The sequence below is a fragment of the Osmia lignaria genome, chromosome 5, assembly GCF_051020975.1.
Source record: "Osmia lignaria lignaria isolate PbOS001 chromosome 5, iyOsmLign1, whole genome shotgun sequence".
Lineage (NCBI taxonomy): Eukaryota > Metazoa > Arthropoda > Insecta > Hymenoptera > Megachilidae > Osmia > Osmia lignaria.
In genome coordinates this window covers 6,043,473-6,065,097 of record NC_135036.1, presented here as the reverse complement: position 1 = coordinate 6,065,097, position 21,625 = coordinate 6,043,473, and the positions used below count along the sequence as shown (strand labels likewise).

The 21,625-nt window shown below is 37.2% G+C and overlaps 2 protein-coding genes across 6 annotated transcripts in view; one reads left to right on the top strand and one right to left on the bottom strand.

Moving 5' to 3' along the window:
• Ror (tyrosine-protein kinase transmembrane receptor Ror) overlaps positions 1–21,625 on the top strand; it is a 228,172-nt gene that overhangs the window by 44,971 nt on the left and 161,576 nt on the right. The gene's annotated exons all lie outside the window — the stretch shown is intronic.
• The window catches only part of LOC117607901 (uncharacterized), a 36,850-nt gene continuing 22,414 nt past the window's right edge, over positions 7,190–21,625 (bottom strand). For 3 of the 5 annotated variants that reach the window (XM_076688389.1, XM_034332137.2, XM_034332136.2), the window contains 2 exons: positions 11,656–11,792; positions 7,191–11,414 (listed from right to left, as the gene is read on the bottom strand). In XM_076688389.1, coding sequence (XP_076544504.1) covers positions 9,018–11,414; positions 11,656–11,792 — 2,534 coding nt within the window. In that variant the 3' untranslated portion in view covers positions 7,191–9,017. Of the gene's footprint in view, positions 11,415–11,655; positions 11,793–19,121; positions 20,241–21,625 lie in introns of those variants that run through there. The other 2 variants (XM_034332140.2, XM_034332139.2) reach the window with 2 other exon arrangements.

Genomic DNA, 21,625 nt, shown 5'->3' with positions numbered 1-21,625 from the left:
AAATTAAATAAGTCCACACCGATCGTTATCGCGTGCGGCCATATAAACATAGACGACGAGGCAGCGTCGATCTACGACGGGACGCATTATTCTTAGGTTCCCGGAGTCTGGACTGGTTCCGCGGATTCTTCCTGATTTGCATATAACACCAATAAACCGGAGATTTATGCATTTGATAGAATAACCTTAGACGATTTCGATCGGCCTCGCTCTGCCACCAGCTGCCTCCTGGGGTCGCTTTTAGACAACCCCTGGACACCTTTCTAGTTGATATATATCTTGTCTGCTATTAATAAGAAAAATTAGAAAAAAGGAAGAGTTAGTTATTTTTTATTTTTCTTATTTTATTACACGGGTAAAGGAATTATATCCTTTGGTAGAGGGCAGGGGTCACCAAAATTTTTGGGAAACGGGTCGGATTGAAATTTTAAAAAACATGGGGGACAGACAAAAAATATTCTTATTCAAATTCTATTAGAGTATTAATTAACATTGCATGTGTAAATTAAAAATATAGTTTATATTGGAATTTACACAGCAGAATAATAGAGGAATTCTTGTCGTGTATTAACAACCAAATCATAACATTTTATAAAATTAATATTTCTTATTTAAAATATTTATAAATAAAAGTCGAGGGCCAGATGAAAATCTTTGGAGAACCGTAGAAAGCTTATTCTTTTAGATTAAGCATTTCCATAAGTTTGGGACTTACTGAGTCTTAACCCTTTTATTTTATTACACGGGTAAAGGAATTATATTCTTTGGTACAGGGCAGGGGTCACCAAACTTTTTGGGAAACGGGTCGGATTGAAATTTTTAAAAACATGGGGGACAGACAAAAAATATTCTTATTAAAATTCTATTAGAGTATTAATTAACATTGCATGTGTAAATTAAAAATATAGTTTATATTGGAATTTACACAGCAGAATAATAGAGGAATTCTTGTCGTGTATTAACAACCAAATCATAAAATTTTATGAAATTAATATTTCTTATTTAAAATATTTATAAATAAAAGTCGAGGACCAGATGAAAATCTTTGGAGAACCGTAGAAAGCTTATTCTTTTAGATTAAGCATTTCCATAAGTTTGGGACTTACTGAGTCTTAACCCTTTAACTGCAGGTGTGATTTATAAAGCACATACTAAAATTATAGCCAGAAGCGAGTGTGGTATATAAACATGTTAATTTTTGCTAATATCAAATAGCCGCTGTGGCTTATATACCACTAAAATGAAAATAAAATAAATACAATAAAAAAGAAATCTTTTAAAATAGAATATCACTTCGGTAATATAATTTAAAATTAGAATGTAATCGGCTCTGCTAAAAGTACCCGCGGTTAAAGGGTTAAGGATATATTTTTGTAATAGTTGAACGTGTTTCGGAGACGCAGAGAAAACGTTGCTCGGAGAATTGCACGTGGGCCGGGTCCATTAACGTGATCGCTGGAAAGGAATTCCCATTTCCGGCGTACTTTTAAGCGTTTCGACACTCTTTTAGCAACAGCCGCTTCGACCGAACAGAATTAGACACCGGAGAACGTCTTCGGCGACCGGCTCTGAAGCATTTATGTCTCGCGAGACACTGCTAAGTGTACACACATTTGTACGTGAGTGCATTAGGCACTCGGATGAATTCATTAGGTAGCAGTTGACGTTTTGCCTGAGAAATTGCGAGGATAAATAAATATTGCTAAAGTAATTTTGGAAATAATTTTGATGAAATGAAAATTTTTGAAAGTAAAAACGATATCTTTTTCGGGCGATTGGAAAGGGATTTTCGAGGATAAAATTGGTATCGATGGTCGTGGAATTTCAACGAGTAACTTGAGCGATTAACTTCTCGGACGATGGGAGGCGACGCGTTTCGATCCGATCAGAAGTAAACTCGACACTTTCAACGCACCAGGAAACTTTGAAACTTTTTTATTTCGCTTTGGATCAGCTTGCTTTCTACTCGAACCACCCCTCGGGTTCAACCCGGCGTATCGCAGGAAATTTGAAACTGAGTGCCAAGCGTTCTCGATAAAAGTCGAAAGCTCGACGAAACGTCCTCTCGCGATCGAATTGCGACGCTTGTCGCTCTGGTGTCTGGGGAAATTGCGTTTGACGGTAAAACTACGGGCTTTTGATACCATTCTGATAGGAACGTCGTCTCTTCTATCACGTGAATTAATTAGAACGCTGATTTTCCACGATTTCGTTGTTGGAAGCTGAATTATTAGATGTTGAGTAGGGTGACGTATAATATGACGTGTTTCTTATATATGTATAATAAACTAGGATTTAGAAAATGAAAATAATATAAAATGCAAAATTAAATTAAAATTGTGGCTTTCTCCATGGTCCGCCGCGCAATTTTGGGAATCTCTCCATGGTCCGCCACATCGTTTTGGGAATCTCTCCGTGGTCCGTCGCGCAATTTTGGGAATCTCTCCGTGGTCCGTCGCGCAGTTTTGGGAATCTCTCCGTGGTCCGTCGCGCAATTTTGGGAATCTCTCCGTGGTCCGTCGCCCGGGGGTTGAAAAACGCCCTGTATTATATTATATTTCTTACCTAATTAGAAAAAGAATCAATCATTGCAATTTCTAAACAATAATCTATATGAATTTGTAATAATTTTATATAATTGCAAGCTCGATAACAGTTGCAAAAATGCAACACTTACACCCAGGGTCGAATTCTAGCATTAAACAAAAAATTGAAATGGCAGATCGAGGTGCATTGATTGATATAACAAATTTGATTGAGAATTTTTTCAAAAGGTCGTCGAATGTGTAACCGATCGTTGAAAAAGATTAATCGTTAGGTATCAGTGTAGCTCGTCAACGATGCATCGTTTGTTCAGAGTTCGTTCATCGATGACGTAGCTCGTTTCGCATGTAGGCACAGTTGGCAAATATTTGCGCGACGAAAAAACGATTGCAAAAATGTAAAGGTTCGACAGAAACCAACCTCGAAGCGTACAATGCTCATAACAAAATATTGGACGGTTCGTGTAATTGAACCATTCGCGCGACGTGATATTCCTGCAATGTCGAAAAATTGGCAAGTTTTTAATCAGGAAAAAAATGTTCAATTAAAGTGAAAAGCTTTTTCATTTAACCGTGTGATTGGTATGTTTAATTAGAAAGATTTTATCAGTTTATTAATTCTTTGTGTAATTTACAAAAATGAAAATATATTTTCCATATTAAATTCGAAACCTTTTTTATTACAATATTAAATACAGAATATGAATTGTAAAGCAATTTTTAATCCAATGATAAATAAAAATTTTTTAATTTTAAACGAACACAATGTTCATCTAACAAAATGTTTGCCAGTAATTAGAAGATCTCTTGGTGAAAGGATAAAGAACAAATTTGAACAACCTTTCCGTCGAGATGAATTGGTAGGAGAAGGGAAAAAAAGTATATTTCTAAAGTTACATAACGAAACTTTCCTACCGAGATAAAACATTCTCGCGGTGCTTCTGGGTCTTTCTGGCTTTAATAAAAAAGCTGTAGACGGAAGGTGGCTGCAAGTTTCAGTTGGAAAGAAATTTCAAACACTTCGCGTGCCAGGGGCTCGCGGAAGCTCGCAAGAATCCCTTGTTTTCGCGCTATTCCATATTACACTTGCACACCGGTTTCATTACTCTTTCCTTGCCCGTGTCTCGTCCCTTCAATTTCGACGGGGAATTTGGGCGAAACTTGAAGCTTTATTACGTTCTACCGTAATTTCGTGCTCGTAATATCACCCGCCGGACACTCGAGTCAGCTGTGGAAAATGAACGTTTTCGTTTCTTGATTTTAACAAAGATTACGTAGAATCAATGAAACACCATTCGTACTTTCATTTCTGTCCCATTCTAAAATGAAATTCTAGAGATACCAATGTAGGTTTTATTATTTACTCTTGATGCATTTAAATATAAATAATAAGTAAATTATTAATAGAAAAGAATTATACTAGGATTAATTAATTTACTCCGAGTAAATTTACCTAATTACTCAATTAATTTAGGTAAATGAAAAATTTTAGCAAAGCATAAGATCTTTTTTAAGTAAGTAAATTTTCAATAAAAAAGAAAACACATAAATACATAATAATTATACTAGGACTAATTAATTTACTCTGAGTAAATTTACATAATTAATTTAGGTAAATGAAAAATTTTGGCAAAGAATAAAACTTTTTTGAAAATAACATTTATTAAATTTTACAATATTCTATTATGAAATAATGTTTTTCTGAATAATTCTTAATATGAATATTTTAAAAATTAGTAAATTAGAAATTTAGAAATTATTATTTTCTTTATCACGACTGAATTTTATTCCTAAATATTTTTAATATTAATTTAAATTAATAAAAATACAAGTGATAAATGCTAATTGATAAATAACACTTAAGAATGTTATTACAGATACTAAACAGTCACTTCTCTGTTTTCAGGTAACTACACGTCTTTGCTTAAACCATGGCGCAGTATTGTTCGAGCAGAGCAGATTCATAAAGGCTTTACGAGGTGCGTAATTAAAGCTGATTATCTAAACGGCCATTGTAACAGTAGATACTGTACGCGTCTTTGGTCTATAAATACTTACGATAGGCTTTTAATTGGAATTCATGGGGTCGACTGCATACTATTCCCATCCGATAATCTTTGCTGTATCGCTTGATATCGGAGCTAAGAGTAGTTAGGTCTGTTTGCAAGTGAACGATAAACGTATCTCAGCCGTGTTGCTGCTCAATTACTGTAAATCACGTGCAGAATTGTAATTAACGTACAGGCTCGCCTTGTTTGCTTCGTTGCTTCTTCCTTTTCAACACTTGACGAACTTTTTCAAAAATTCCATTTATTTTATTTTTTTTTTTTAATGAAATCAATTGCAAACTCTTGTATCTATAGATTAGATCTTCCTAGAAAAAATAGGGAGGGTAAAAGAAGATTGTTCGTAATGAGTTGCTCGATCTTTCAGTTCATTTAGATCCATTTATTTTATATTTTTATTATTGAAATCAATTGTAAATTCTTGCTATTTTATTGTATCTATAGTTCAAACTTTCCTAGGAAAAATAGGAATGGTAAAAGAAGCCTTATCATGATAATTTTCAAGAAACCTTTTCAATACTTGACGAACTTTTTCAAAAATTCCACTTATTTTATTTTTTAATTTTTTTTTTATTGAAATTAATTGCGAACTTTTGCATCTATAGATTAGATCTTCCTAGAAAAAATAGGGAGGGTAAAAGAAGATTGTTCGTAACGAGTTGCTCGATCTTTCAGTTCACTCAGGTCCATTTATTTTATTTTTTTTTTATTGGAATCAATTGCAAACTCTTGCTATTTTATTGTATCCATAGATCAAACTTTCCTAGGGAAAATAGGAATGGTAAAAAACGGTTTTTCGTAATAATTCCCAAGAAACCTTTTCAATACTTGACGAATCTTTTTCAAAAATTCCATTCATTTATTTTAATTTTTTATTATTGAAATCAATTGTAAATTCTTGCTATTTTATTGTGTCCATAGATCAAACTTTCTTAGGAAAAATAGAAATACTAAAAGAAGGCTTTCCGTAATAATTCCCAAGAAACCTTTTCGAACCTTTTTCAAAAATTCCATTTATTTTATTTTCTTATTATTCAAATCAATTGCAAACTCTTGCCATTTTATTGTATCCATAGAACAGACTTTCCTAGATAAAATAGAGAGGATAAAAGAAGATTATTCGCAATAATTTCTCAAGTTGCTCGATCTTTAAGTTCGCTCAAGACGAAAATCATGCTCGTAAGGAAGAAACCTGGCTCCGACTGACACTTGCAAATGACGTTAGCCGGTATTAACGAAACGGGTCTATCTCGAGACAAAACGTCTGCTCCGGCCGAGTCGTCTCGTAAATTAGTTCCAAGTTAATCGGTGACGGCGTAGGGTCGCGAGATATCCGGCCGTTCTGGAAAGATGGCCGCGCGAAAAGAGATAATTTGCATTTTAATTGCACCAGTCTGCGCCCAGCCGCCCCTCCGCTAACGTTGACACTGCACCCTTGCAACCTGCTACCACCTTATCCTACCGCGTTCCCAAGCTGAAAGCTTTGTTCCAACGGCCATTCTGCTTCTATTCCAGCCTCGTTTTAGCTTTGACGCATGCTCGACAGGGAAGGGGTATAATACTGATCGTTTGGAATATTTTTGGCACCCTTCTGAAAGAATAATCGGACTTTAATCGTTTTGAACATTGAAATTGAATTTTAGAGATCTATTATGCTTCTCTGGTCGCAATTTTCTATTTTTAACCGACTTTGAAAAAGGAGGAGGTTATTCAATCCGATCAATTTTTTTTTGTTTTTTTTTTTTCTGTTTGGAAGATCATAAGATCAAAGAAATTTTGTAAAAAATTTCCTCAAGATTTCCTTTCCACGTTCAATTTCGCGGCTTCTTCCATCTCGACGCTCTTAAACTTTCCTTTCCGCGGGATAGAAAAAAAAGAGGGAGGGAAGCGTTTAATTGTAAGCACATTCAATTTATCCGAACGGTTCCTTTCTCCCGGCTTCTTTAAATTTCTTCCGGCTCCGCCTCTCTTTAAAAGGAGCAAGGAATAACGGGAACGGTGGAGAAGTTTACGCGTAAGATGCTCGCGAACTTTACCTTTAACTTCCACCCCCTGGCACGGCCATTAATAAATGGGACTCTTGGAATAAGTTGCCTAGAATGATCAATAATTCGATGAATAACTCGATGGGTAATACAATGATTTCTCGACTGCACTTTTATGGACTGTTTATTAGATCAATGTAGAGGAATGATTATTGAATAACGAGAACAGGTGAAGCAAGGAATAGTGATACATAATGAATTTATCAATATAGGAAAATGTAGACATTTATTGACCTTTGTAAATGATTGATACTTTTTCTAAAAAATAGGAAATATAATATAATGCGTTTCTTAGATAATAAATTATAATTATATTAGAAAAATAATTTTTAGAGGGACAATATAAGATTTAGAAAATGAAAACAATATGAAATAGAAGATTAAATTAAAATTGTGTCTTTCTCCTTGGTCTGCTATTATATGATATTTATTAATTTTTTAAGAAAAGAGGAAATTATTGTAATTTCTACAAAATAATCTTTATGAATTTGTAGTAATTTTTTATAATTGCAAGCTTAACAATAAATGCAAAACTGCAATACTTGCATTGTGGTCTGTGTTAAAATTTCTTCTCTTAAACCTCCCCTTGCAGTAATAAAATAAAACAAAAAAATAATGAAGAGAATGCAATTATTAATGTAACAAATTTGATTGAGAATTTTTTGAAATAGTCTTCGAATGTTTCTCTTCATGGTCCGCCCTTCAAGGGTTAAGAAATGCATTATATTATATACCTTATTTTTTTAGGAAATGGGGTAATTATTGTACAGGGGTAAACAATGATATAAATCACCCTATATTAACAAAGAATTTTGAAGTAGTTTACCATCGTTAATTTTTAATTTTCCAAGTACAATAGAAATTTTATATTTGCAAAATGTACACTTACTCTATTTAATAACTTTTTTAAATGAACGATACTTTAATACCATCATAAGATTTAATTTCGATTGATTCGTGTATCAAACTTATTTATAATAATATATATACAATATCATTAACGCTAAATAAATGCATGGATGATATTTCTAAATTGTTGTATTACAAAAAGCTTATTATCTAACGTACACATAATAAATTATAAATCTTAAATAATTAGTTCTGAAAATATAAGAATGAAACTTATTTCTAATTAACACCTTAACTATTTTTATTTCATTAAACTTTGTCCATTTAATCAAAGTGTTAAGACACTTTTCTCTTGAAAGTCCACAATGAAAAATAATACAGTTAACGTTTTGAACCTACAGTCGGTATAAAATTACAAATAACATTTTAATTTTCCATTATAGTTCGATTCCATCGGATGCCTTCGGTTCCTAGTTAAATATTAATTTCCTATTTCGATCTAGAAACACCTTAGACATCATGAACCGATCGTGTTGGCAGAAGCCATTTCGGTTACAACTGTCACCGGAACGCTAACAGGTTTTATGGTGTCCTGGTTCAGCCGCTGCTAGTTTTATGGCTTTTCCCATTGGTTGCAGCGGTTGCCGTATATTTGCGTTGAAGGTCGATACAGCTCTTCCTGGAAAATATCGCTACTGGTTCGATATCTCGTTGCTTCTTTTCAAAAGAAATTTCTGATGATCCAAATGGGGTGACGTTTTACCCCAAAGTCGTTCCTTGTCACTTTAAAGATGTCGAAGGTAATCTTCCCATATAATTTCCCATTATTCATTGTTTCCACATAATTCCCATTATAATTTCTGACCCAATTATATTTCCCATTATAACTTCCCATTATTTATTATTTCCATATGATTCCCATTATAATTTTTGACCCAGTTATAATTAATTCTGATTACAACTTGCCATATAATTTCCAATTATCCATTATTTCCATATGATTCATATTATAATTTCTGATGATCCAAATGGGGTGACTTCTGACTTTTGACTTTACTTTTTAAATCACAAATTTAATTGCTCCTTTCCTTCTTATTCCACAAAACCTAACATTTACCGTTTCAAACGTTGAACCAAAAAATTACAAAATTTTTCAAACAAAATCCCAGGCAATAATTTCTCTTCAGATAAATGACAGTCTTCGTAAACAGTGCAAGTATTTCATGCTCGTTATCTCTTTATGAATATTCCAAAGTTTACCCAAGTCGTAGGTACGAAACCACCGAGTATCGCGGCGAACAAAAATTCCCTTCAGACCAGTTAATTACTCAACGCTCATAAACGAGTCTCCGTCGGAACCAGTATCGCAACCTGCCTCACACTTTCTAACGATACCTCCTGACCGAGCAGGAGGTAGCTTTTAATTCGATCGAAACCGCACGGGATCGGCTGGATCCGCGAGGTAAACAAAATTCGAACGTCTAATTAAACCGAACGAAATCAATTAGGATATCCTAGATACACCCGTTGCCCCAGCAAGCGCACCATGGCACGTTCCCACTGCTGGTGCTAGTTTTCCTCGGTTTCGCGCTCGTCTCCCTGCTGCTCATCGAGTTGGTCCTCTCCCTCTCCGAGTTCGTTACGATATCCTTATCTCTGACCACGTCGACGCTTCCGCTCCTGCTGGTCTTCACGGACGTCAGGGAGGGTCTCTTCTTCGCGTTGAAATACAGAGACACCCTCCTCGTCTGATCCTTCTTAGGCGAGTCCTGCCCGGACGACGAGGATCTGCTCTCGTTCTTGTCCTCCTGACACTCCGACGTGGTCGTCGGTGTCATGCTCAACTTCCTCATCTTCTTCCTGGCCACTTTCTCAGGTGTCTCAGGCACCTCCGAGGAAGTGACGCTGCTCTGCTTCCTCAGCCTCCTGTGAAGCAACGGTGTCACAGGCTTCAGCTCTTTGATCACCCCAAATTTCTCCTTTCTAATCGCCCTCCTGCGACGTTGTCCACTTGGAGTGCTAGGCGCACTCTCTTCGTGGAACAACGCGTGCTCGTCTTCGTGGTGAGAGTCTCCGTCTATGGAGGTCTGGGTCTGCGCTGGCACCTTGCGCGTCAGGGTGTCGTAATACATCATCCCTCTTTGGGGATAAAACCCAGCTCTGGGCAGGAAGTTCATGTTCTGATAAGGATTTTGCTTCTGGAGGTAAGAAGGGTTCAACCTGCGTAGGGTGCTATAGTCGTAGGGGCTGGACGAACCTACCAGAGTCCGTGGACTCGGTCTCTCGAAGGATGTCACTTGAATTTGATGTTTGTTGGTCGGCGACATCAGTTTCCCGTTGATTAATTGATTGGAGGGTATCAACAGGCGATTCGGATCGGTTTGCACCTGTCTGTACCTGTCCCCCGAGTGGATGCCTCTCTTGAAAGTGGAGACATCCGGACGGGATGAATAATAACAGAGGCTGTCGTCGTTCACTTGGACGGACAGGGGTCTGGTCACGTTGTTCTGGTCCACGTAGCTGCGGCTCGGCTCGAAATCGCGTAGGAAAGGGTTCTTGAACAGTCGGGACTCTATGGAAGGTAGCTGAGGGATCTCTGGGGTGTCAGGGCTGACCGCTTGCTGCGCGCGTGGGGTCTTTAACGTCACTGTCAGGTGGGACTTGTACGGTTTCGAGTCTGATATGTTGTCCAAAGTGTTGTCACTCTGGGTCATCAGTGGCTGTCTGCCTTCGCTGATAGAGGCGATCTGGGACTCGGAGGAGAGATCCTGACAGGACATCGACTTCGTCAACTGGTTCCCTGTTATGGATTTATCTTCGTTGATCACCAGGTTGTCTGTACTCAAATATGTCCTCTGTTCAGTCCTATTCTTCAGCAAATCCTCCTCGCACGGCACTGCGCCCTTCACGTAAATGTCAGCCGAGCCTTTCTGAGCGAACTGGTTCTTGGAAATCACGGTAGACCCAGTCTTGCCACTGCTGGAACTGTTCCCCGTTCCAAAGTTACTAGTAGTCGGTGATGATTCTTCGGTATGCTTCTTGATCTTGGAAGGCAACGGCGCGAAGAAGTGCTTCGGCTTTTCCGAAGCCTTGTCTTCAGCGTCCTGCTTCTTTGATTCATCCGATCCTTGATCCTTCGAGTCTTTCTCAATACCCCAGCCATTCTCAGTGACCATTTTATCAGAAACTGCTTGCGAAATCCCAAAGACTGGGTGATTGAACGCGCTGCCAGGTTGGTTCAGACCTATATTCCTCTTTTGAAAGAAACTAGGGTAGTTAAGGAACCCTGTGTCTTGATAATTCCCTCCAAAACCCTGCATACCTAAAGCTTCGTCCACATCCTGAGTCCCAAAGTTTGGTATCTGATTCTGAGGCATCAGAATGTTAGTCTGCCAGCCCAGAGGAGGCGCGTGCAGTATCTGATCGTTGATCTGATCCATATTCTGATCACCCAGCATCCCTGGTGCTTCGGGTGGCACCATGAGATTTAGGGTGCTTGGGAACTTGAAGGGACACTCAGTGTAGTAGGTAGGACTGGTCAAGTCGGTAGGTGGCTGATAGGTACCAGGGTAGAAAGGTATATTTTCGTGCAGTTGCCTGGATTTTAGGATAGACATAGGTCCTTTCTCTTCCTTTAATTGTCGGACGTCTTCAGAGGACTGGTCCTTCTTCTCCCTGTCCCTCTTCAATTCCTCCTCTTCGTCGACTACGGACAAGTCGTCGAAGTCCACGTGCAGCCTGTGCAGACTGTTGGTCATCTTTTCAGACGAGATCTTCTGATTTTCAGCGTTCTCTAGCTGCTCGGATTTAGTGATATCCTTGCAGGTTTCTTCGGTGTCCACCTCTTCGGCTTTCTCGTCCTCCTCGAACGAGTAGTCGGATTGCAGTTCGTCATCCTCTTCGGAGCGATCCTGAAACGTACGATTTCGTTCAGTTTTCCGGAACGTTAATTTGGAAGGTTAAAAATCGATCGACTCTTGACGATCTATTTATTGTTCAATTTTTCTATCGGCAACTTAGAGACCCGCTTTCAAAACACGGTTCATTTCAATAAATCAACGCAGCATCCCCCCATGGGAGAATCTCCGAACTCGAAGCGTCGATCGATTCGTCTCTCATCGCTCTTTCCCCAACAAATTCATCAATGGATACCTCGTATTCCTCGCTTTCTGTGCGGCTCTTCTGCCTCTTCAGGATCTCCTCGAGTTTGTCGTACTCGTCCCTGAGGCTCCATATCTCCCTACGCAGCTGCTCGTTCTCTCTGCGTAGCTTTTTGATGTCGTTTTGACCTGAAAGCAGACGAACGGCTACTTGAAGTGTTGCACTCGTGAAAATTCAAAGTTCAGAATTTTCATCAAAGAATATTTTAAATACAACGCTCTTCTTTCTGATATTTCAGAAAGTCTAGCGACTAATTTATCAATTAGTAAATTAATCTTTCTTCTTTCCTAACGAGTGTACCAACTTGAAGAATGAGTCGAAGCTCATCAAACTGTCGCGACGTTTTTATCACGGGGATCGTTTAATCAAGGTGCTACGGGAACAGACGGTCTGCCTCGGTGTACCTATCGAAACGATCGATCATTGGTCAGCTCGTACAACAATCTCTGCCCTCTAACCCTTCCTCGTCTTTCGTTGCGTCAAGGAACCAGTGATAAATCACCGTGGCCCGTGGGCTCCCTTCCAATTACTTAACCGACTGATACGAATAAAGTTTCGGACCGCCTAATCTCATCGCCGAAAGGCTGACCGGTGCGAAACAAATGAAAAATCACGATGCTACGGGGCTGCTTTTCTCTTCTGGATATACGTGCTTTTGATCGATCGTTCCTCGCTACGGAGATTAGCGAACCGATTAGATGGACTCGCAGGACCGTTTCCTTTGTGCCTGTCCCATTCCGGTGATTAATACGTTCGGTCCAGAACACGCGAGTCTAATAACATTTCGATTATTTTTTAATTTGTTTGCAATTATATTAAATCTAGACAGCGGTACTAGTGGAATTAAATTAGAATTGAGGCTCTCTCCATGGTCCGCCGCGTTATCTCCGGGGCCTCTCCATGGTCCGCCGTCCGAAGGCAAATAAAAATCGCGCTTGTTTTGGATTTTAAGGTCAATAAATTTTCATTTTATTTGACTAAACCAAATGGAAACAATATATTTTTAATTAGATCGCGGATTAAACGATATTGATCGCTGTCTAACTTGACGCGAATGACTTTCCTGCGACTGCTAGTGTAAAACCGCCTTTAATATCTTGACGAGTGGAGTTAGGTATCCGTGATATTTCTAAAGGAAGCAATCTCACTCGGATCCATCGCTTATTATCAGCCACGCAAAACGCATTACAAGCATTCGTGTGATAACAGCTCGCGTAAGCCGCGCGGCGAGTATACGCGTGCAAGAAGAAAAGCCACGTGGTAAATCAGGATTAAAGGGGGGCTCTTGCAGCTAGGAAATTTAAATAAATTAAATCCTTTGCGGAGGTTCATAAATTCGGATTTTCTACGTAGAAACCAACAGCTATTTGGATCCTATTAAATCGTCTGTATCTGATCGTTTTCTTTTTCTTTTTTCAAACAGCACCCTTCGTTATCCCTTCATTATAAGTGTAACGTGAAGATTAAAAAATTTGAAGAAGTTTTTGTACAAATATCGTTCTAAATATTAAATTTCATCAAGTCGGTGGCTTTAAAGTCGCTTGTCCTTTCGGAGAAGTTATTTATTTGTGGAAGATTTCCGTGTTGGCGAAATGTCAAGGCTCTGTGGGAGTGATATTTGTAAGGATTACGCGAAAGTGCCTGTTCACAAAGCTCCGACGATATCCAAGGATATAGAGATAGAAAAAAAATGACTTTCAGAAATACTTTCAAAGAATCGACGTAGAGTAACGTATACAATTAATCGACCCTTTTCCTAAATAATATACTGCACAATTTTCCTAATTTATATAATAAAATATATAAGAATATTACCTAAAATAAGATATGTCATTTCTAAGCAAGAGAAAATAATATAAAGTACAAAATTAAATTATAATTGTGGCTCTCTCCATGGTCCGCCGCGCCGACTTGGGGCTCTCTCCATGGTCCGCCGTCCGAGGGCGACGAAACGCGTTATATTATATTTCAACCAACAACTGTATTCGTTATCCTATGCGAACAATTCAATTGTATTTTAATAAACGTTCCATTGAGTAATTAATTAAAGCAATGAAAATTAATTGTTCGAACGAGCACCGTGATTATCCGTGACAGCACAATGAATAGTCTTCATAACAATACCACCAGAGGCAAGAATTCTTAAGTAACATGATTATTAGTTTCCATATATCTTTCGCTGAAACGACGAATCAACTCGTTCCGATGGTTAACAGTTCAATCAGGAGAGAAAAATTAATTTCTCTACAAACGAGCAAGTATAACGTCGCTCAGGTTGATGAACGAGGAAGAAGAAAACGATCGGTACATTCTGAACTTGCCGATGCCCGAGGGCAGCTCTCTGTACCCACGATATATTAATTATTACCAGAGGAAGAAAATGTTTAGCCAGGTCGCAATTGCGTTAGCCCGGAAGAGGTACATAAACAGAGACGACGTACATTAAAGCTGGAGGATCGGTATGGAAAAAGGAGAGGAAAACTCGTCTTCCTCGTCGCAAGAGAGAAGAAGTTGATCAAAGCAGCCACGCACACCGGAGGTGCATATTTGGTTTCGTCAAGTTTCCATCGGTCGGCACTCGTGTTGGCCCTTTGAAAAATGGAAATTGCGTCCCTGACGCAAACGAACGCGCCGTCGAGATGCCTGTGGGCTGTTTTCCCTTTGAGCCTGGGAAACAAGAAATCGCGTAAGCCCAGCCTGATTGATCTCTCTCCCTCTCTGCGATACTCTTTGCGAAAAGTTCGCGCCCTGTTTGCCCACCCTATATTTACGAGCTATGTTAACGAGTCTCGAATTCAAACAAGATATCTACTTCCTAGGGGTTGCTTTTTTACTTGAAGCTGGTTCTTTGTTTTATTTCTGTCCTATTATCGTGGAAGAGGATTTGGGTATTTACGGCACTGGGAATTGTAAAAATTTACAAATTTGTTAATATGCCTTTAGCATTGGTTTAAATTTGAATATTTTCTTGCACTTCTGTGGCTTTAAAAAGTGGATTACATATTTCAATAATTAGAGATACTATGACTCTTTTAATATTATTTTTTGCATACTTCTGAATGTTTTGAATTCATATTTCAAAAATAAATCTTGAATTAAAACAGAAGAAAGGTACTGAAATAATTTTTTGAGCTTTAATATTGAAAAGATTTCTATTATATAATTATGAAAATTTCACATTTTTCTATCTTTGAAGATGGACAAGTGGTTTCAGATTTTTCAGAAAAATGTATATGCATAACAGTGTTGGACATTATTTCAATTAATCTTCTGATACATATTTCGAATGAAATGAAAATATTAAAAAATCAAGAATAATTGTTTCTTTGAATAAAAAATGATTTATAGATCTTTGAATAAAAGTCGAATAATTTTCAATTTGAAATAAGCTTTTATTTCAAACAAAATTTGATTTTTCTTGCCATTTTCAAACAACTAATTGAATTTTTAATTATTCCAAAAAATTTATTACTTATTTTTGAAAATCTTCGTTCTATCATTAGTCAAAATTTGTATCAGCAGATTATTTGATATAATACCCAACTCTGATGAACAAGTATTGCCTCGGGGCTATTGTTCTATTGACAGAATGATGAACGTTCCAGGTAGTTCTTAGTTATTTCCAGAGCTTATAAATCACAAGATATTTCCTGTTTCAACATTCTTAAAGTTGATTTCATACATTCAACAAAAATGTAGAAAATTTATTTATAAAACCGTTATCTGTATTAGTGTAAATTTGAAAGAATGATAAATTGAAGCCATTTAAATGATTCACCCTGTACACGACAGGGGTATTCCTGGCCTATGGGGTTCCATAGAACGCTCGATGACGTCCTCCTCGCGTATGACCATGTCAAAATATCCACTTGCATGCCTTTGAATAATTACCATCCTCTGTATTTTTAACCCCGAGGAGCTGGAGCGACGCGAGTTCACGGAAAACGTTTGTAAAGTGTCGCGACAAGAAGCTTTCATTGACTCTTTAGTCACGTTTCCGTCGTGTTGCTCGTGCACGATCCACGGGAAACGGGTTGATTTTTCTTTTTCCCGAAAGGGTAGTCTACGTTCAACGAAGTATTTGGCTTGAACGATCTCTTTATTTAAAACGGCACAGCTGAAACTGCTTTTTACAGTGAATATTCTTTCGGAGCTTTAAAACTTGATCTTGTTAATTCTTTGTAAAAATCTGGAGCACCGAAGTTTGAATGTAGAAACTTGGAAATTTGGCAGCTTTCTAACTTGGAAAGGTTGATTTCTAAGCTTTCACTTTAAGAAATTTGGAAGTTTTAAAATGTGCAAACTTCGAATTCTAAGCTTTGATTTGTGGAAATTTGGAAATTTGCAAGCTTCCAAATTCGCAAACTTCGAATTCTAAGTTTTGATTTGTGGAAATTTAGAAATTTGCAAGCTTCCAAATTCGCAAACTTCGAATTCTAAGGTTCGATTTGTGGAAATTTGGAAATTTGCAAGCTTCCAAATTCGCAAACTTCGAATTCTAAGGTTCGATTTGTGGAAATTTGGAAATTTTCGAGCATCTATACTCGCAAATTTCAAATTCAAAGCTTTGATTTGTGGAAATTTGGAAATTTTCGAGCATTTAAACTCGCAATCTTCAAATTCTAAGCTTTGATTTGAAGAAACTTGGAAATTTGCAATCTTCCAAATTTGCAAACTTAGAATTTTAAGCTTCGATTTGTGGAAATTTAGAAATTTGCAAGCTTCCAAATTCGCAAACTTCGAATTCTAAGGTTCGATTTGTGGAAATTTGGAAATTTGCAAGCTTCCAAATTCGCAAACTTCGAATTCTAAGCTTCGATTCGAAGAAACTTGGAAATTTGCAAACTTTAATTTCTAATCTTCGATTCACAGAAAATTCTAAATTTCCACCACCGAATTTGAAAACTTCAGTCTCGAAATTTTGAAATCCAGCCCTTCGAAATTTTCATCCATGTTCCCTCAAAACCATCTATGGAATAAAAATAAAGTATAATTATCTTCGAAACTCGATGAAATAATTTGAAAGAAAACATTCGCGGCAAATGACGTTGTCGTAAACGCACGGTTCCCGAAGAAGGGCTAAAAATAGCGAAAGCATTTGAAGCAACGCGGACCACCCTATGCAATCTAGATACAATAATAAACGTTCCTTCAATCAATCGAAGAAACGGGTTCAAGTGTCGTATTTTGACGAGTTTCCGAAACTCCAAGACGGGTTTCGTTATCGAAGCTTTCAACGAAATCGTCCTCTTATAAATTTCCCAACGCCTCTATTATCCAGCTAAAAGCATTTAAAGTTCAGCCAAAGTTCCAGGTGAATTCGAAACCGACCGTCTCTATTATCGTTATTACTATTATTTTCCAGCTGGGGACTGTTCTCGAAATTATTTGCCCGCGTGTCGCCGTTTCTCGCGTCGCGAAACTTTCCTCCCTTAAGCGCGGCAGGAAATTCGAGAGGAAATCTATGGGATTTCTCCGCCCTTTAAAGCCCGGAAACTGGCGCTGAGTAAATTATCAGGTCAGTCGAGAAATTCCTTCGTATATCGTAATGTACACGGAGAACTTGAAAATTTTCACGCGTTCAACGACGAAATTTTAGATCCTCTGTGGAAACGTTATTTCAAAGGAGAGACTCGGTTGAAGCCTGGCGGGAAGCATTCGTTTGTCCAGCTTGAAATCATTGAAAATAAAAAATAAAAAAGGAGGATAACAGAGGACGGCCCAGAGACAACGTTTCCCCTCTCGAGTGCACTCGCGTTTCAGCTTGCCGCGTCTCGTAAAAGCCCGCTGTTTTTACGCTCGTCGTGGCGGCGATCGAGCGCGAATTCAAAAGACCGGCTAAAGGGTCGTATTGCACCGATTCGTTGCTAAAGCTCGTTGTGCTTTCTGCCTTTTATTCCAGCTTGGAGATAATGTTTATAAGTGTTTAGGTACATAAGATTGTTATAAAATAGCAATTTTTAATTGAATTATTTCTAATTGAATATTTATAAATGTTTGGGTACATAAAACTGTTATAAAACAGCAATTTTTTCAATTTTATAGCAATTTCTAATTGAATTAATAGTAATTTTGTGATTTTCTTTGTGATACAATTTAGGATTTTAAAGGAGAATTTAATTGCTAATTTAATAATCCATGTATTCGGTTAATAAGTTAAATTTCTGGATTCCAGAGCCAGAGTGTATTAAATCACACTTCTCAAATTTTAGAGGAGAGCAAATCAGAGTTGCAAAAGCCTTGTGATTTAATTAATGCAGATAAAGAAGGTATCGTTTTATTGTTTAAAAGTGAAATTGAGTACTGGACATTGTTATTTTCTGAAATAAAAAATAAAAACTGTCTGGCTCGGTCGGCGGACCATGGAGAGAGTCCCAAGACGGCGGACCGTGGAGAGAGCTCCAATTTTGTATTCCATATTATTTTCTTTTGTCTAAAAATTATACATTAATTTCAGATTAATATTCTTGTACATGTTTTGTAAGTTTGGGCCAGAATTGACCCAGGTTTTCTGAATATTTTTATAAAAAACAAGTAAAATAACATTTTTTTTAAAAGTGGGTTTAACACACTCTGATATTGGGATGCAGATTTTAATTGATATTAAAATATATTTCATAATTTTCTAATTACGTCTCGGGTTGCAATACGGTGAGTAATCATGTTAAAGAGAAAAAGCCGTTCCATTGTCGCTAAAATTAGTCAGTGTTACAATATTATTACGCTTGCTCGCACTTGGCAAGATTACAGTCGTGCTTTTGCACGCAGGACTGCAAAGACCTTTAATTTACCGGCTCAGACTACGCGACGTACCTCCAGGACAATTAATGAAACCTAATCGAGTACTTTGAAACACGGCTCGGCTAATTCCAGCTCTGTGAAATAAATTTTGACAATAGAAATTTGAATACTCCATTAAAATCCAAATATTACTTAGTTTCTAATCTATTGTTGATTCGACTCTAATTTTGAATATGACATATTAATTCGATTTATGAAGTTATATTTGCTAGGATAAAGAGTAGATTTCTAAATTTGAAGATTGGAAGATGAAGTGTTTGACGCAATCTTCTATTTAAAGATTTATGATAAAATGTTAAAATTCGATACCTGGAAATTTATGTTTTCAGAGGGGGAGTTAATGAATTCATTTTGATATTTTCAGATCTACAATGAAATTTTGTAACATTGAACTCGTTCAGTAGAATTATTAATATTTCCAGCACCCTTCACCTATTTTCATTTGCAAATTCCAACCAAAACTATACGTATTTTAAAATTAATTTTCTGCCCTCCGACAGCGGACCATGGAGAAAGCCCCAATTTTATATTCTAAACTTTACACTTATACATTTCACTTTCAAATAAATTAAAATTCTACCTAATTAATATTAAAACGAATCATTATCTCCATCCTATCCATCGAGTTTAGACGAAAAGATTCACAAATTACTCACTGTTCTGCATCCGTCAAGTCGAAACGGAAAATTCTCAGCAATTTCGTCGAATATCGCGTCGATCGAGCGGATAGAAGGCTCGTTTAAACGTAACGAAACATCCTGCTCGCGAGTGGTTCATTGTCGCGTTGTCAACTCGCGTTTTCTGACGATCCAGCCGGCGGATCGCGTTCCTCGCGTATGCTAATTTTGCCAATGCAGTCACGTGCTTTCGCAACGCGGTCGAAGCCGACTGGCGCTGGACGAGGGTGCATCGTTCCGCGCCGCGTGGGTCTTCGGCGACCCAGAACGTTCATTAACGAGGTAACCGTCACGGTGATCACCGGCGTCTCGAATTTATCATAATAATACAATTAGCGAAAGAGAGAAAAAGGTAAAGCTTGAGTAGTGTTGATTGTGGCTCTCTCCATGGTCCGCCATCCGGGGGTAAAATTACGTGAATACTCAGGTGATCGTGATTGTGCAGTTGGAAATAGATTTTACGATGCAGTGAAGTGAAATAAGTCCACCTTGCTGGTACTTTCAAATTTATAGTTTCGAGCATAAAGTCATTCCATAAATCTTTCTATTTTGATGGCTGTCATTTTGGAGAAATACTTGACCTTCTTTAAGGTTTCTACCATTCCCATAATATTTTCTATCAAATTTAATTAATATATTTTTCATTCGCTTTAAAAATTCTAATTAACATCGCTTTAACGAGATCTCGTTTCAGAGGATCAATTAAAAATCAAACGAATCAATGATTCCAATATCTTTTTGTATCACTGTCGAATTAAACCCTCATTTCCACCACACCGTGATCCTGTAATTCCCATCAAAGTTGAAATAAATTTTCCATAATGCCCAGGGAAGTAGAGTGCAGTGGAAACTGCTATTAGTACTTTCGCTTAATAAGCTCCAATAAAGTTAATTACAGTGGATAATTGTGTTAAAACTTTAATGTAATTACAACGCGACTCCCTCGAGAGATTCTGTACTTCATTACTTTTGCAAAAAGATTTGCTAGGAATGTTTCTGTTCTGATGAAGTGAAAAATAGAAAAATAACAGAGCGAGCTCATTAAATTTAAAAAATCATAATAAGAGAAAAATTACAGTTTGTGTCCTGATGAAATGAAAAATGTTACTAACAAAGCAGGTTCATTAAATTAAGAAAATCATAATAAGAGAAAAATTACAGTTTGTGTCCTGATGAAATGAAAAATAGAAAAATAACAGAGCAAGTTCATTAAATTAAAAAAATCATAATAAGAGAAAAATTACATTTTCCGGACGAAACAAATATGTTGCAAGTAGAAAACATTTGATTTAAGAATTTCTTTCTAAAAGATACTCTGCTCCAAGGCAGCAAAAGGAATAAGAAAAATCTCATTGCATCAAGTATGTACAAGGTTGAGGAGAGGATAAAAAGAATCAGGACAAATAGAAGCTTTCTCAAACAACAATTACTCGAAACATCTAAACAAAGGGAATGACCGAAAGAGAAAGATAAATAAATCCGTTAAAGAATCAGAGGGATCGAGGAGTGGCCCGAAAGAGGTTGCAAAAATCCTCGAGAGAATTTAATATCACGAAAGAAACGATAATTCCGGAGGTATTCACGAGCTTTTTTCACCCCCTTCTCTTCTTCCACCGCCGACATTTTCTATTCCCTTCGCAGGAAATTTCTTTCGTGATATCTCTTTCTTCGTCTGACATCCTTTAAGGTGAAAAGAAGAAGAAAGTACATGTAGATTCTATCAGTGAAAATCATATCCACCTGTGCCCTCTGGTCATTATATCCTGTCTTCGTTTTTTCGCTAACGGGCAATGCTGGTGCAAAAGAGGTTGAAGAGGGGCGGCGAAGGAGAGAATATTAAAAACTTTTTCCATAAAGCGTCTTCGTGAACCGTGGCTCCGTTAGAGGTAGCATGAAAGCTGCTTTCTTACAGCCTCAACCGTATCCGACCAGTTTTTCCGAATTAGTTCAGACAGTTTTCCGACAGAGTTTCCTTGCGCGTAGAAGATAAACGTACTCGAGATGTTTCCGGTGGATAAATGGGTTTGTTAGAAATGAAATAATAGCGGTTAGTAAATGGTATCTCGAAAACGCTGTTGGGTAACGTATTCGTATAACAATTGCCTGTTTTTCTAAAAAAGTAGAAAATATAATGCGTTTCTTACGTAATTAAAAGATAATAATTATATTTTATTACTCAATTATTATTATTGAATTAAATTCGAATTGAGACTCTCTTCAGGGTCCGCCCTCTTGGGGTCTCTCCATGGTCCGCCATCCGAGGATTCAGAAACGCATTATATTATAATTCTTATTTTTTTAGGAAAAGGGTTAATAATTACATAGGGTTCAACAGTTAATTAGGAAATAATTCTTAAGTTCTTTCTTCTATTCTATTTCAAATTACTGGAAGATAATTATTTTGCCATTTTTCACGTAGTATCGTGAAGGGTAATCACCCAAAATTCATTTAAATTAGCAAAGGTTAGGTGTATTTTAATGAA